The sequence below is a fragment of the Mytilus edulis genome, chromosome 3 (assembly GCF_963676685.1).
Source record: "Mytilus edulis chromosome 3, xbMytEdul2.2, whole genome shotgun sequence".
NCBI classification, from domain to species: domain Eukaryota; kingdom Metazoa; phylum Mollusca; class Bivalvia; order Mytilida; family Mytilidae; genus Mytilus; species Mytilus edulis.
In genome coordinates this window covers 508,478-522,781 of record NC_092346.1, presented here as the reverse complement: position 1 = coordinate 522,781, position 14,304 = coordinate 508,478, and the positions used below count along the sequence as shown (strand labels likewise).

At 31.8% G+C, this 14,304-nt stretch overlaps 1 protein-coding gene across 1 annotated transcript in view; it reads right to left on the bottom strand.

Annotated features, from left to right (window-relative positions):
- Positions 1 to 1,188: 1,188 nt before the first annotated feature.
- LOC139514753 (furin-like) overlaps positions 1,189 to 14,304 on the bottom strand; it is a 28,797-nt gene continuing 15,681 nt past the window's right edge. Inside the window, exons 9-17 of the mRNA XM_071304393.1 lie at positions 13,881 to 13,984; positions 12,809 to 12,918; positions 12,280 to 12,397; positions 10,405 to 10,712; positions 9,798 to 9,854; positions 8,387 to 8,557; positions 7,486 to 7,597; positions 4,510 to 4,887; positions 1,189 to 1,499 (exon numbers count right to left, since the gene is read on the bottom strand). Coding sequence (XP_071160494.1) covers positions 4,794 to 4,887; positions 7,486 to 7,597; positions 8,387 to 8,557; positions 9,798 to 9,854; positions 10,405 to 10,712; positions 12,280 to 12,397; positions 12,809 to 12,918; positions 13,881 to 13,984 — 1,074 coding nt within the window. The 3' untranslated portion in view covers positions 1,189 to 1,499; positions 4,510 to 4,793. The remainder of the gene's footprint in view (positions 1,500 to 4,509; positions 4,888 to 7,485; positions 7,598 to 8,386; positions 8,558 to 9,797; positions 9,855 to 10,404; positions 10,713 to 12,279; positions 12,398 to 12,808; positions 12,919 to 13,880; positions 13,985 to 14,304) is intronic.

Sequence of the window (14,304 nt, the reverse complement as noted above, 5' to 3'; positions counted from 1 at the left end):
ACACATCAAACGAATGGATAACTGACATATTCCTGACTTAGTTCGTCCATTTTTTATGTACAAAATGGTAAATCACGTTACATAAATTGTTTGATAGTGGAATTATTCACATTGAAACTAAACATATACCTCTATATGACGCTTACCGATAGGAGAAATTGTGAAAACAAGTAAAGATTTGTCTATTCTGGTTCTCCTTGATTTTCATTCAAAGAGGAAAAAGTAGATATTCTTTCACTACATTGGATATCTTATTTAAAAAAAGTGTCCTTACAAACTAGTTCTGTCATGTGCTACAGGGAACCCTAACTATAACTATCAACTCTGCCATCAATCATAGCCGGGCTTTATGTATTGTAAGGGAAAAATGTAGTACGAAGTGAACAATTTTATCAACAGTTAAAACTGTATGTCTGAGTTATTGTGAAACGATCTACTCAAGAATCAGTGTGAATAAGATGTAGATACTAAAAAACTTCAAAAGATCTATTGAGGCACATATAATTTTCTTCTTTTCCTCTAGCAATAGTATTTTAAAAGTTTAAGAGCTGGATAAAATGTCCTCTGCCAAAAGATTCCCTTATTCAAATATCGTTTTTTAAAATGTTATCAAGATGTGTGATTTGTTGATGGACAACATATTTGTTTCGTTGCGAGAATGATCGGCATTCTTACGTCTAACTGTGCACCTAATCTTGTCGATTTGTTCCTTTATTCATATCAGCTTAACTTCATATTAGAGTTTCAAAAGAATAATAAAACGAATTAAGTCTGTTTCATATTTGACTTGCATCTAGAAAATGACAATGATGGTCGTTTGAGAAAAGCATTTGTTTCAACGATACAGATGGCTTCAGCTCTCCAATTGGGAACAGTTTATTTTCAATATAGCAACATTTATAAGCGCCTGTTTATGGAGTAAATATCTTCCAATTGATTCAGCGCTAGCATTTTCTATCATGATGTCTTTGATAAATAGTTACTGCTTAGCAGAAAACAATTATACCAATAGCTTGGATTGATGAATTGACGTCATGACTTCTATCTAAGTGTCTTATGTTTCTACCGATCCGACAAAATATTGGTATCGTTTTAAGGCGTCTTTGAAGATTGATCATGGTGTCTAACTGCTTTTGTGAATTTATTTACAAATCACAAAAATACTTTAACAAGACAACAAAACACGAATTTGTTTATTATTTTGCTACTTTGATCAATAGAAGGGAATATTTAAAAACAATTTCAAGTATGCATAAGTTATATTTATAAGAAAGCAATTATAACAAAAAGACAAAAGAATAAATATAAAAAAATTAAAAATTAATATATAAAAAAGGTAAAAAAAATATACGATGTAAATATTTAACAATATTAGTACATCATACCATGTATCATATACACAAATACACATATTTAAAAATACAAATACAATTTATGGTTTAAATTTGCAATCAAACAAAAAAACATATTTTAAAACACACGTTTGTTCAGATACAATTCTTCAATTAAGAACAGCAAATGGTTATAGTGTATGCCATCAGAAGAGTCGACCGTTGGATAATTATTCGCCAAAATATGTCATGAAGTCTAAATACATAGAAATGTGAAGTACATAAATGAGATAGTATCACAAATATATATATATGTCGTGTACATTTTATTATTTTGTACAGGTAATTACTTGTACAAAAACTTTGTATGAGTAATTACTTGTATGATGCCATCATACCAGTTATTACCTGTACAAATATAGTTGTACCAGTAATTACTTGTACAAATTTTGTTGAGAAAAAAATAATAACTTGTACAACACAATATATTTGACATATGCACCTTTTTATCATGATTTATTTTTGAAATACATTGTAGAAGGGTTTCATTTTATTTTTGCTTTTTAAAACTTTGTCACTTTGCATCAGTAGTCATTATTTAAGTGGCAACAAGCTGTTAAGGTTATAATTTGCTCAATGTCTCATGCTAGGGGTGACTCTGCGTTCATCGATTGTTTGAATTCTTCAAACATTTAAAAAATAATACTAAAGTAAAAAATAAGATGTCATATAATTGCCAGTGAGACAACTCTCCACAAGAACACAAATGACACAGAAATAAAAAAATAAGAGATCACCACATGGACTTCAACAATGAGCGAAGCCCATACCGCATAATCAGATTTAAAAGGCCCTGAAATGGCAAATACAAAACAGTTCAAACAAGAACATTAACGACCTTATTTATGTACAAATATGAACGAAAAATATGTTACACATCGACAAGCGACAGCCATTTAATGACAACCTTGGGACAGGCACATATAAAATGTGGCAGGGTTAAACTGGTTAACAGGATTACAACTCTCCCCTAACCTGGGATAATGGTGTATCATTACAATATAAGAACGAACTATAAAATTCAGTTGAAAGAGGTTTCACTCATCAGATGGAATACAATCAGAAATATTACACAGAGTGGACGTGGTCGGGTACTTGAGTATCCCATACAAAAAAAAACAACAAAAAACCAAGTACAGAATACGCATTTGAAAAAAAACAAAAAAAAACAAACAAAATATAGATATCAAAAACACATATGCTCTATGATAAAAAAACTAGATGTGTCAAAGCGACACGAATGGTCCCGTCCCAAAAAATTGAAAAATCTGCCATTTCAATATAAACACATGTGGACACAAAGTCAAACATGATGGTAGTCTCACATACCAAACATCAGCTCAAAATCTGAAGGCGTATAGAAAAAAAATCTGTATAACTGTGATTTTCAATAATTTATCAAAGTCCAAAGTTCCGTTATTTCAGCAAAAATTAGCGAAGCAAAACTAAACTTAAACTTGACCTGTAACTCATCATGGTTAACCCCCATACCAACAATCAGCCAAATATCTGAAGGCGTTTAGAAAAAAATCTGTACAACTGTGATTTTCAACAATTTTCAAAGTTCAAAGTCCGTAATTTCGACAAAAATTAGTGGAGCGAAAAGAAACTTAAACTTGATCTGTAACTCATTATGGTTAACTCACATATCAAATATCAGCCCAATATCTGAAGGCGTTTGGAAAAAAGTCCGTATAACTGTGATTTTCAACAACTTTTCAAAGTGCAAAGCCTGTAAATTCGGCAAAAATTAGTGGAGCGGAACGAAACTTAAACTTGATCTGTAACTCATCATGGTTAACTCACATACTAAAAATCTGCCCAATATCTTAAGGCGTTTAGAAAAAAACTCTGTATAATGGTTTGTTGCAGAATGACGGAATTTTAGAATTTTGGAATTTCAGAATTACGGAATTTCGGACAAGGGGAAAACTATATGGCACCGACAACTCTGTTGCGGGATCATAAAAAAATGTAAGGGTTCTACAGAACTCAGAGGTGTCTCGCCTACTTTTGCGGTTAATGGCAGGCTCAACAAAAATGAGTAAAAAAATCAACAAAAATATTCCTTTCGTAGCGCTACTATCTTTTGATTACAAGAAGCTTCTGTCCAAGTTTGGTGAAAATCCAGGATAAGTCCATTTATAAGTAAAAAACGGAAAAAAATAATGTTTGTCTTTAACAAATTTACATATAGATACTATCGTATGATCATAAACAACCTTTTGTCCAAGTTTGTGGAAATCCTGGATAGTTTAAGAAAGTAATTAAAATCTTAAAAACGTAAACCACAGAATAACTGTAATGTTTCCCGGGAGAAAAAATATGTCCATTTACAAGTAAAATACGGAAAATCAGGAATGTCATTTTTACAAAATTTACTTCTGGAAACTGTTTCATATTAACAAGGTTCTGTCCAAGTTTGGTAGAAATCCAGCATAGTTTAGGAAAGTTATAAACATTTGAAAAAAGTAAACCACAGAGTTAATATTTGTGGACTCGACCTCTGCCACTGCCGCCGACGCAATGTAGGACCACTATGTCTCGCTTTTTCAACTAAAGTCGATGGCGCAAAAAAAAATAACAAATAATAAATAAATACGAGAAAACAGTAAAAAGAAAAATAATGCCCAGCAATTGAGAAAACAATCCTAGACTTACTAAATCAAAGAAATGTATTTTTCAATGAATCATTTTGTTTAAAGCAAACGTAGAAGTACATACATTTCCTAGATATTGTGTTGTACAAGTTATTTTTTTTTCTAAATAAAAGTCGTACATGTAATTACTGGTACAGTCATATTTGTACAGGTAATAACTTGCATGATGGCATCATACACGTAATTACTCATACAAAGTTTTTGTACAAGTAATAACCTGTACAAAATAATAGAATATTCACAACATATATATGTATTTCAAGACATCTATAGCTAAACAATAAACAAGAAACACACCATCTAGAATTATGAGATCAACGAGAGAGATCTACAGATAAACCATTACATCTAGACGTTAACAAATACATCACAGGGGTCAACATATAAATATAGAAGTAAAAACTTACATTCAGAGTTCAATCAAGGTGACTTCCTATTGCAAAGATTGATACTAGAACGATATTCAGACATGTATTGAAAATAGACAAATTACTATAAAAATTTATTGATGACATTTTCTTCCAAAATTAGTCCTAGTGTATGAAGTATCAGTATACAAGAAACTAAAGTCTTATAAAATGTGAATCATACATGATGATGGTACATAACAACATGCAAATTAATCCTGAATAAATTCTCTGATGAATTCGAATTAATCGTTACTGATTATCTGTCAATGCACAAACGCAATGTACATGTTTAAGCTTTGTGGCTTTTAGTTAGTTTAATACACATCTATTCGTCAACCATATATTTGTGTAACAGCTTGATTTTGTTCCCTGTCATACATATACAAGTTTGGGATTTCTGACTTGCGTTGCTTCTTTGTTTCAAGTCTAAAAACAGTAAGATATAGAAATATTAGGAACAACATGGATTCCCCTTAAGGTCATTCGATAACAGGAATGCTTTATGTTTCTTCGTTTGCTTGTTTCATCGTTGGTTGCAATTTCATTGATGACAAGTTTTCAGGTTAACTTACCTGTGTATATGTGTCCAACTAACAAAATAAACAGCTGCGCCATGAGCGCATGATACGCCCGACGTCTTGTGTGGAAGTTTTATGCAATAATCATCAATAGTTTCTGAGAAAGTTTTAAACAATAACCATTTATTGTTTTTGAGACACAGCGGAACATGTGAAACCCCCCCACCTCCCTGTTTTTTTAAAACTAAATATCACTAAAATAAAATTTTGAATCAAACCAAAAAGTATACCGATCTTTACATTAATATAACAAATAAGTGTGTACAGTTTCAAGCAAAAATCATAAATTGTTTTTGAGATACGGCGCGACATGTAAAAAAAAACATCCCCATTTTTACAAAATACTCAATAACTCAAAAATAAAATTTTTAGTCGTCACCAAAAAGTACACAGATCTTTAGATTGATATAACAAAGAAGTGTGTAAAGTTTTAAGCAATAATCGTAAATCATTTTTGAGATACGGCGCGACATGTAAAAACCTCCTCCCCCTTTTTTTTACAAAATATTCAATAACTCAAAAATGAAATTTTAAATCATCATCAAAAAGTATACAGATATTAAGATTAATATAACTAAGAAGTATGTAAAGTTTTAAGCAATAATCAAGAATCGTTTTTGAGATGCGGTGCAACATGTGAAAAAAATCACACTCCTGTTTTAGTTACAAAGTGCCGTAACTCAAAAAGTTTAAATCTTATTTTCACCAAATGACCATTATAAGAAACAACTATATTAAGTTTTATGAAATTTGGATAAGTCGTTCTCAAGTTACGGTGCGACATGCTTACGCCGGAAAGACAGACGGACGGACACCGGACATTTGTATACCATAATACGTCCCGTCAAAATCTTGACTGGCGTATAAAAAAAAACCTATTCAAATTGGCATGATATGTTGTTGAAAAGCTTTAACCAACAATAAAGGGCACGACCTTTTTACAGTTTGTTCTTGTAACAGCAAAAAATTGCAATATATTCGGAACTGTGTTTAATCTACTTTGTTTTGCTGTTTTTCTGTTTTTAACTTCGTATTTGATGTAAAATTGCAATTGTTTTGACAATGAATTTTTCATTGGTCTTAGAAACATGAACTTATTCAGAAATGACCAGTTTTTAAGAATTCAATGTTTTTTTTACTTTCATATAAACCTTAGTAGAATAAAAGAATATGAAATTTACGAAGAATCTTGTCTCATTAACAAATAAATTTAAGTTGTGTTGTTATATCTTTGCACAGGGTTGAGGGAAGGTTGACGTAACATAAATGTGTTAAAACCAGCTATATTCTTGAGGTTCTTGTAACAAACCAGAAACATGTTAACCGGAAGTTGTTGTTGATTAATGTTTGCCATATAATTTGTATTCTTTATTGTATGATAAATCAGTTCATTGTTCTTTTTAATTTGAATAATCAAGGTAAATCCAGAAAAGCGCTTCGGACGCAATAAATTATTAAACGTGTTGTTTTATATTTTTACATCACTGGGTCGATACCTCTGCTGGTGGACTATCAGTCCCCGAGGGTATCATCAGCTCAGTAGTCAGTGCTTCGGTACTGACATGATTAAACAAACTTTACTAAAATTGTCCGTTTATAAATTTTGAAATTATTATGAAACTAAGGTTTCAACTCCCTCAGGCAAAGTTGGCTTTAGATGAATTTGGCTATTTATTTTAGGTATTTTTAACATATAGCTCTTCAACGATTTTCGGTACTTATACATCTTCGGATTTCAAATGTTTGGCTTTGAGCGTTCCTGATGAAGGTAAATCCAGAAAAGCGCTTCGGACGCAATAAATTATTAAACGTGTTGTTTTATATTTTTACATCACTGGGTCGATACCTCTGCTGGTGGACTATCAGTCCCCGAGGGTATCACCAGCTCAGTAGTCAGTGCTTCGGTACTGACATGATTAAACAAACTTTACTAAAATTGTCCGTTTATAAATTTTGAAATTATTATGAAACTAAGGTTTCAACTCCCTCAGGCAAAGTTGGCTTTAGATGAATTTGGCTATTTATTTTAGGTATTTTTAACATATAGCTCTTCAACAATTTTCGGTACTTATACATCTTCGGATTTCAAATGTTTGGCTTTGAGCGTTCCTGATGAAGGTAAATCCAGAAAAGCGCTTCGGACGCAATAAATTATTAAACGTGTTGTTTTATATTTTCATATAATTTGTCAAACAGATGCGGTTTATTGCTTCACTCAATGTTGGAGGCCATAAGGTAATATTTCCATTACCCAATTCTTCAGTTTGTAGTATTTAAGGATAACGGTCTTATTGACCATAATTCTGACCATAACATGTTTTTTTGTGTTATCTATTTATACTTGACTGCGCCTATTACAACCTTTTAAACCATTTTGTGTTGGCTTCTGCTGAAGGCAGCATCTCATGCATTTTGAATGTACAAAGATAATAAAATTCTTACGTACTTTCTTATGCTTTTCATTAATGCATAAGTAGCAAACACTGCTCCAACGAGTGCTAGAATTGCAATAAAGGCTCCAATAATACTGGCAATCATCGGAACATTGGTATTGTAAGCTAGAATGAAAAATCGTTTTAAATTGATAATAGTACCACAATGCTGATTGGAAAACGATCGTCAGTGCTGACTTCACCAAGAAAATCTACAATACAAAACCATCAAAGCACAACTGCCTGCAATCAGTAAATCACCTTTATAATATGACATGCAATTGAGCACCTTTACATTTAAAAATTTTACAGTATTGATTTCACCTCTACAAAACACTCATTGGCTAACATGGAATGTTTTGCCAGGCCTTGTTTTTGCTGATTTTACGAATTTATTCTACCACGAAAGGAACCAAATAAAGGCAAAAGTAGTATACCGCTGTTCAAAACTCGTAAAATTGTTAATGATATTAACGTGAATAATTGATACAATTAAAATAAGCCACAAGCATAACAAGAAATATGTTTATACAACTGAATTGTTTTAGGCATACTATCAATCCTCTTGTTAAGCACCAGTTCCCATCGATAATAATACGCTTCGACTTGTTCTGTAATTGACACTCACATTTTTATTCTATTCTAGCGCCACTCAAAGATGAATGTTTTGTAGACGAATCGCATCTTGCGAACGCAGTTAAAGGCATTGAAATGCCGTTTAAGAACAGCAGGTGTTTTTAATGGTCAAATTCTTAAAGCAGACATTCTATTCTAAGCCATTAGTTCTGTACGTTTTAAATCTTGAGAGCGTTTATCTTAGAATTCTTGTTCATTTTGATCAGTCTGTTTCTCATTGTTATCTTTATCTTAGCGTTTTGATATTAAATGCTTGCAAATCAAAGCATTGATACTTACTGTTAGCTATTGAACCATTGGCATCCTTTGATGTAGACACCAATGTTGTACTTGCTGTGGTAGGTTTAGTTTTAAGTTTAGTTGTACCACGTGTTGTTTTACCTACTGTTGTGGTTTGTGTTTTTGGTTCTGTTGTAGTTTTGGTAGCAGCTGTGCTTGATTGTCCAATACCTACAAAACATTTCAAATTATCTAAAATTCAATTGATGACAATGATATAATATTATTAGGGTCAGTTTAGAATAAGAGACGGTCCAACAGTTTAAACAATAAAACAATTATTTTTTAAAATTAGACATATTAATTGCCCAAGATGACTAAATGACTAAGAAATCCAGTTAATTTCTAATCATTTATTTATTGATTATTGACTTTATTAACATTGATTTGAGAAGTAAAGAAGAAATGATATGCGTTATAATAATTTTATACAAATTTATAAAATTATAATAATAACGCTAAAATATCCATGAACTATGTATCTTAAGAAAAATAATCGTTTTTCAAGTCGACAGCCTTAATAAAATTAACGGTACCAATTTTCTTGCACCAGATGCGCATTTCGACAATACATGTCTCTTCAGTGATGCGCGTGGCCAAAATATTTGAAATCCAAAGCTTATATAAAAGATGAAGAGCTATAATCCAAAAGGTCCAAAAAGTATAGCCAAATCCGTGAAAGGAATTAAGATAGTATATGACAAGAAATTTCATTTTGAACCATGAAACTGATATATACCTAGTAGAATCATTCAATCTTTTTTAAAATGGACTTAACGAATATTGAAGAATTCAGTTTGGTTTGAATATTAAGTTGGCGTCGTGATCATGTTCAAATCGACACATATAAACTACGATTCATTTTGATAAGACTCTTTATTTCATTTTTGTGACATTGCAGTATGTTGTTGCTAATGTAGGAGCTATTACAATATGAAAACAAGCAAATTTGTTTTTTATTTGATTTGTAACGTACGATGTAAGATCAGGTTTCAAATTGTTTTGAACATGTATATGCACGATATATCTGACGAACAAGAATGAAGAGAACTTTTCCTTAAGTTGAAGAAAACTTAGAAAAGTTGAGCAACTTTTAAGATATTCGTATTTGTAAAACGAGTTTCTCGTGATGTCGACTTCCATGAATTATATTAATCAATCAAACGAACATTTGTTGGAAACAATCGACCTGCGGCGTAATATGTATTCAGGTTTTTATTATGGTTTACTCGAAAATTAAAAATGGAATTTAAGAAATCTTTTCTTTAGTATTATAATCAACTTTGGATAGAATAAATCATTATAAGTTAAAATCTTATAATACTTTCTCGTGTTATAAATACCCACGGCAATGCAAACTGTAAATTTCTGTTTGATATAGTTTGTTTCTGAATTGCTTTAGTTAACTTACTTGGCCATGGATCTGTTGATGTTCCGTATAATTTAAGTGTCCAACTGTTTAAGGTTACTACAAGATCACAGATATATATAATAAATCAGATGATTGATGAAAACTGTTTAGTTCAATATACAAAATATTCACTAAAACACTGTCTACAATAAATAATTTTATTTTAATTCAAATCGGCAATATAGAGTTGTCCGAATAACTGTAAGCTAATTGATTAAGGCATTATATTGTACCTTCCCTTTGCGTTTTAATGTTTTCCATGACCGTATTTGTCGATAAAAAAAATTCCAAAGACACAATCACGAACGTGATGATGGGGTACATTAGTGTAATGATCTTCAGCCGTAAACCAATATGATATTTTATTTGTGCTGTCATGTTGAATTATAAAGATATTTCCATATACCTCAAATATTGATAACATAACTAAAATGTGCATGCTTTACAATGACAGTTGAAATTGAAAGTACATGAGACCACACAAAATATGAGTTGGAGAAACTGACAACTGCATCCATTGTTTAAATCAATAAATCCCTAAAGCGAGGAAAATATTGTGTCACACTATGATATTAAAATTAGGACATTAGACAATGATATTGTTTACCTGTTACAGTTTCCACATAGGAAGTGATTTCCAGGTGCCAGCGTCCGATGGGATTTTCTTTCCAAAAATGTACTGACATGAAAGTCCATGTTTGGTTCCCGGCTGCTGTGTTGTCGACCTCGTCCTGATATCTGTAGTGCAGCAAATGACTAATGGTACCAGATGGAGATACCAAATACAACTGCGTTGCACCTCTAAATCTTGAGTATGAGAATGTAATGTCAACTTGCACATGTTCCAGATAGTTTATAGACGAGCAATCACGAGATGTTACAATAATTGAATCAGATACCGCTGTAGTGGTGCTCCTGTAAGAAATGAAAATAGTCTGGAAGGTATCGTTTTAAAATCTAAGTTACAGTATAAACATGTAAAAATATCGGAAATTGATGAGACTGTCATTACAAAAGTGAGAGGGTTAGCGCTATAGAACCAGGTTTAATCCACCATTTTCTACATTTGAAAATGTCTGTACCAAGTCAGGAATATGACAGTTCTTGTCCATTCGTTTTTGATGCGTTTTGTTATTTGATTTTGCCATGTGATTATGGACTTTCCCAATTGATCTTCCTCTAAGTTCAGTATTTTTGTGATTTTACTTTGTATGAAGGCGTGTAACCTGTACTGTACTTTCGAACGAGTGAGCGGACAAAGCGAGAACTGTATATTAAAACATATTTTTCAAGAACAATTCTAGTTAAGCATTTGTTAAAGTCTCGATTGAAAGCATAACAGCAGTTTCCTTAAAGATATATATAGAAATAAAAACATTGTAGAACTTTAAAAGAGAACCTTTTTTTGTAAGATAGCAATTTTATTTTTAACTTCCATTATATATAGAACAAACAATAGTTCATTTGACTAAATTATAAATTACCTTCAGAAACATCAAAATAGAACGGTGTATTTACAACCATTTTCTTTTCAAGTGTTTACAAATTTAATAAGTAATATATTTTAGCAGACCGTTTAATTACCAAGTCCATTTCGAAAAAAAACCAACGTTTCTGACAATTTTTATGTTTTTATTACAGACGTATACAAAGTGGTTCGTCGTGTCGATGTTACTTCATTACCTTCTTTTTACTTGCTTCAATAGTAAATGCATAATTAAAATGAAAAACATCTGCCTGAGTGATTAACACTTTCAAGTTTGTCTTGATATATTCAGAAAAACTTCCGATTAAAAGAGAGACAAAAGATACCAAAAGGACACCAAATTCATAAACACAAAGAAATATTGCACATAACGCAACATAGAAAACGAAGTACCGACCCAACTAAAATCAGGGATGATCTCAGGTGGTCAAGATACATTTGTAGGTTAGCAGATCTTGCATCATATGTCGCAAACTTTCTGTTGCTCATGTGAGTACAAACCCAGTAAAAAGTCTGATTCGGTAGGTCGCATTTGGGAAAACATATATCAGATTTAACATCTATCCAGCTAAATCAAATATTACACTGATACATCATTACCCCGCTCACTATACATCAATACACAATTCACTGTTTCACTTTCCATGTCAATAACAAACGACTTGTAATTCAAATTATCCGCAATATAAAGTGTTAAGGGACAAGTGAATTGTAATACATCTTTTATGAAACAAACTGAAGTTTAAGCACCAAACCCCATTCCATGCACTTTTATTTTTCACAATAATCATAACATAATACACCACTACACTTTAAACTTACACCTAAACACCTTAACGGTTTCATTGGGAAAATTATATTCAAGAAAGTTATGTCAACTGCACAAAGTATGCTGCTTAGAAGGTCTGTCATTGAAATTATGACACATAAACACTCACAACAAACCGCATTGTAAGGCAGTGTAAGACACAGTGTATACGTAAGACAAATACTTACATAGATGGAGTCCTTTTTGATAAGATACAAGTTTGTTGTATTGGAACAGGTACCCAGTTTTTACCATACCTCACCATACTTTCGGCGTTCATCAAACCAAAACCTAATACCTGACTAACTAGAAATTAAAAATAAAACATGAATACAAGACATGTGGAGTAAATAAATATATATATCTACTAATCTTTAGCTCTTTATTTCAGCTGTAATTTATTTAAAATAAGTAATATATCTCCCTCATGCAAAAGCTTTGAATTCTTGCCTGGCTTTGGCTATACTTGTTTGTCCTTTTTTGTTAACAGCTCTTCATAATTTTAAGAAATTAAGAATTTTCAAATATTTTGGCCTCCAGCTAAAGAGACATTGACTGCCGAAATTCGGATCTGGTGCAGAAAAAAATGGTACCGTTTATGTTATTGAATTAATTTTGATTTTGTGAAACTTGTCAAAGATACCAGTAAACCTCACCCTCTATTCCCACTTAATTAACTTTATGTCAACTCAATTTTCTATATTTCTGGAAACTCACATTCTTTTTTTGCTCCATTTATTGACCAAGCATCGTATGTGTCATTAAAACCATTCCTGTTTGATGTTAGAACAATGAGATGTTGGATGTCTCTCCAAGTCAGATTTGGGCTGTGAGGGAAAAATAAACCAGAAAAATATACAATGCAAATACAAAATAGGTATATTGTTCAAAGTTTATTGTATGTACACGTGCATATATATAAAAGGTTAAAGAATACATGTCAAATTGGACCAAGAATATTAAGTATATGTATTTGTCAGGAATGATATTGACATGATGTCACCGTAAAAATCATAAGTTGCCGGTATATCTAGAATTTTCAAACGAATTAAATAAAAAAAAACAATAGAACACATGTACATTAAAAAAAAATTCAATATCTGATGTGACATATTGAAAAGAAAAGGTTATTCACATGATTGTTTAAACAATTACTTTGTACTATAAAAAGTTGAATAACAAACATACCTGAAAGAAAATTCCAAACGGAAAGGGTAAAAGCAAATGGCAAAATCAAAAGCTCAAACGCATCAAACGCATAAATAACAACTGTCATATTCCTGACTTTGTACAGGTATTTTCTTATGTAGAAAATGGTGGAATTAACCAGGTTTTACATAGCTAGTTTAACCTCTAATTTGTATGACAGTCGCATAACATTCTTTTATATTGACAGTGATGTGTGAACAAAATAGACAGAACAAGGAGGGTTGCAGCACTCAACTTTATGTTATAATCTCAAAAACTTAAAAAAACAAACAAATACTTCAACAAAAATGAAAAATAGATTCAGCAGACAATAACTATCAATAACAAGGAGTAAACAAAATCGGAAATAAGACAATAGATAAATATTTATGTAATGTATGAAACAAGCGATCTCATGAAGATAAAGAAGCAATACCAGGCCATTCATTTGATTTCGTTCCGGGTTTTTCAAGGAACACTGACAGCTTTTTATTACGGTAATTGTTTGTGAAAACCAAACTCTTTACATATCATAGATTTTTGTAAGATGATACAATTTACTCTGAGCGCTATTGTAACAATTAAAGTGCAATATGCTTACTTAGCCTCAAGCGTGAGAGCAACAATACCAGTAGCAATAGGTGCTGCATACGATGTCCCCTCCACGCCTTCACTCTTACATCCTGATGGTGTAGTAGTTGTTGTCTACAATAGAGGAATAAGTCTTAAACTTGGACGTATGAACCAATCTCATTTCTGACAAAGTAATGAGAAGTTTTAATTGTTTCGAAATTTTACGGAAAGAAAATAACGAGCATTAGTTTGCAAAAGAGGGACGAAAGATACCAGAGGAACAGTCAAACTCATAGATAGAAAATAAACTGACAACGCCATGGCTTAAAATTAAAACGGCAAACAGACAAACAATAGTACACATGACACAACATAAAGAACTAAATAATAAGCAACACGAACCCCACCAAAAACTAGGGATGATTTCAGGTTCTCCAGAAGGGTAAGCAGAT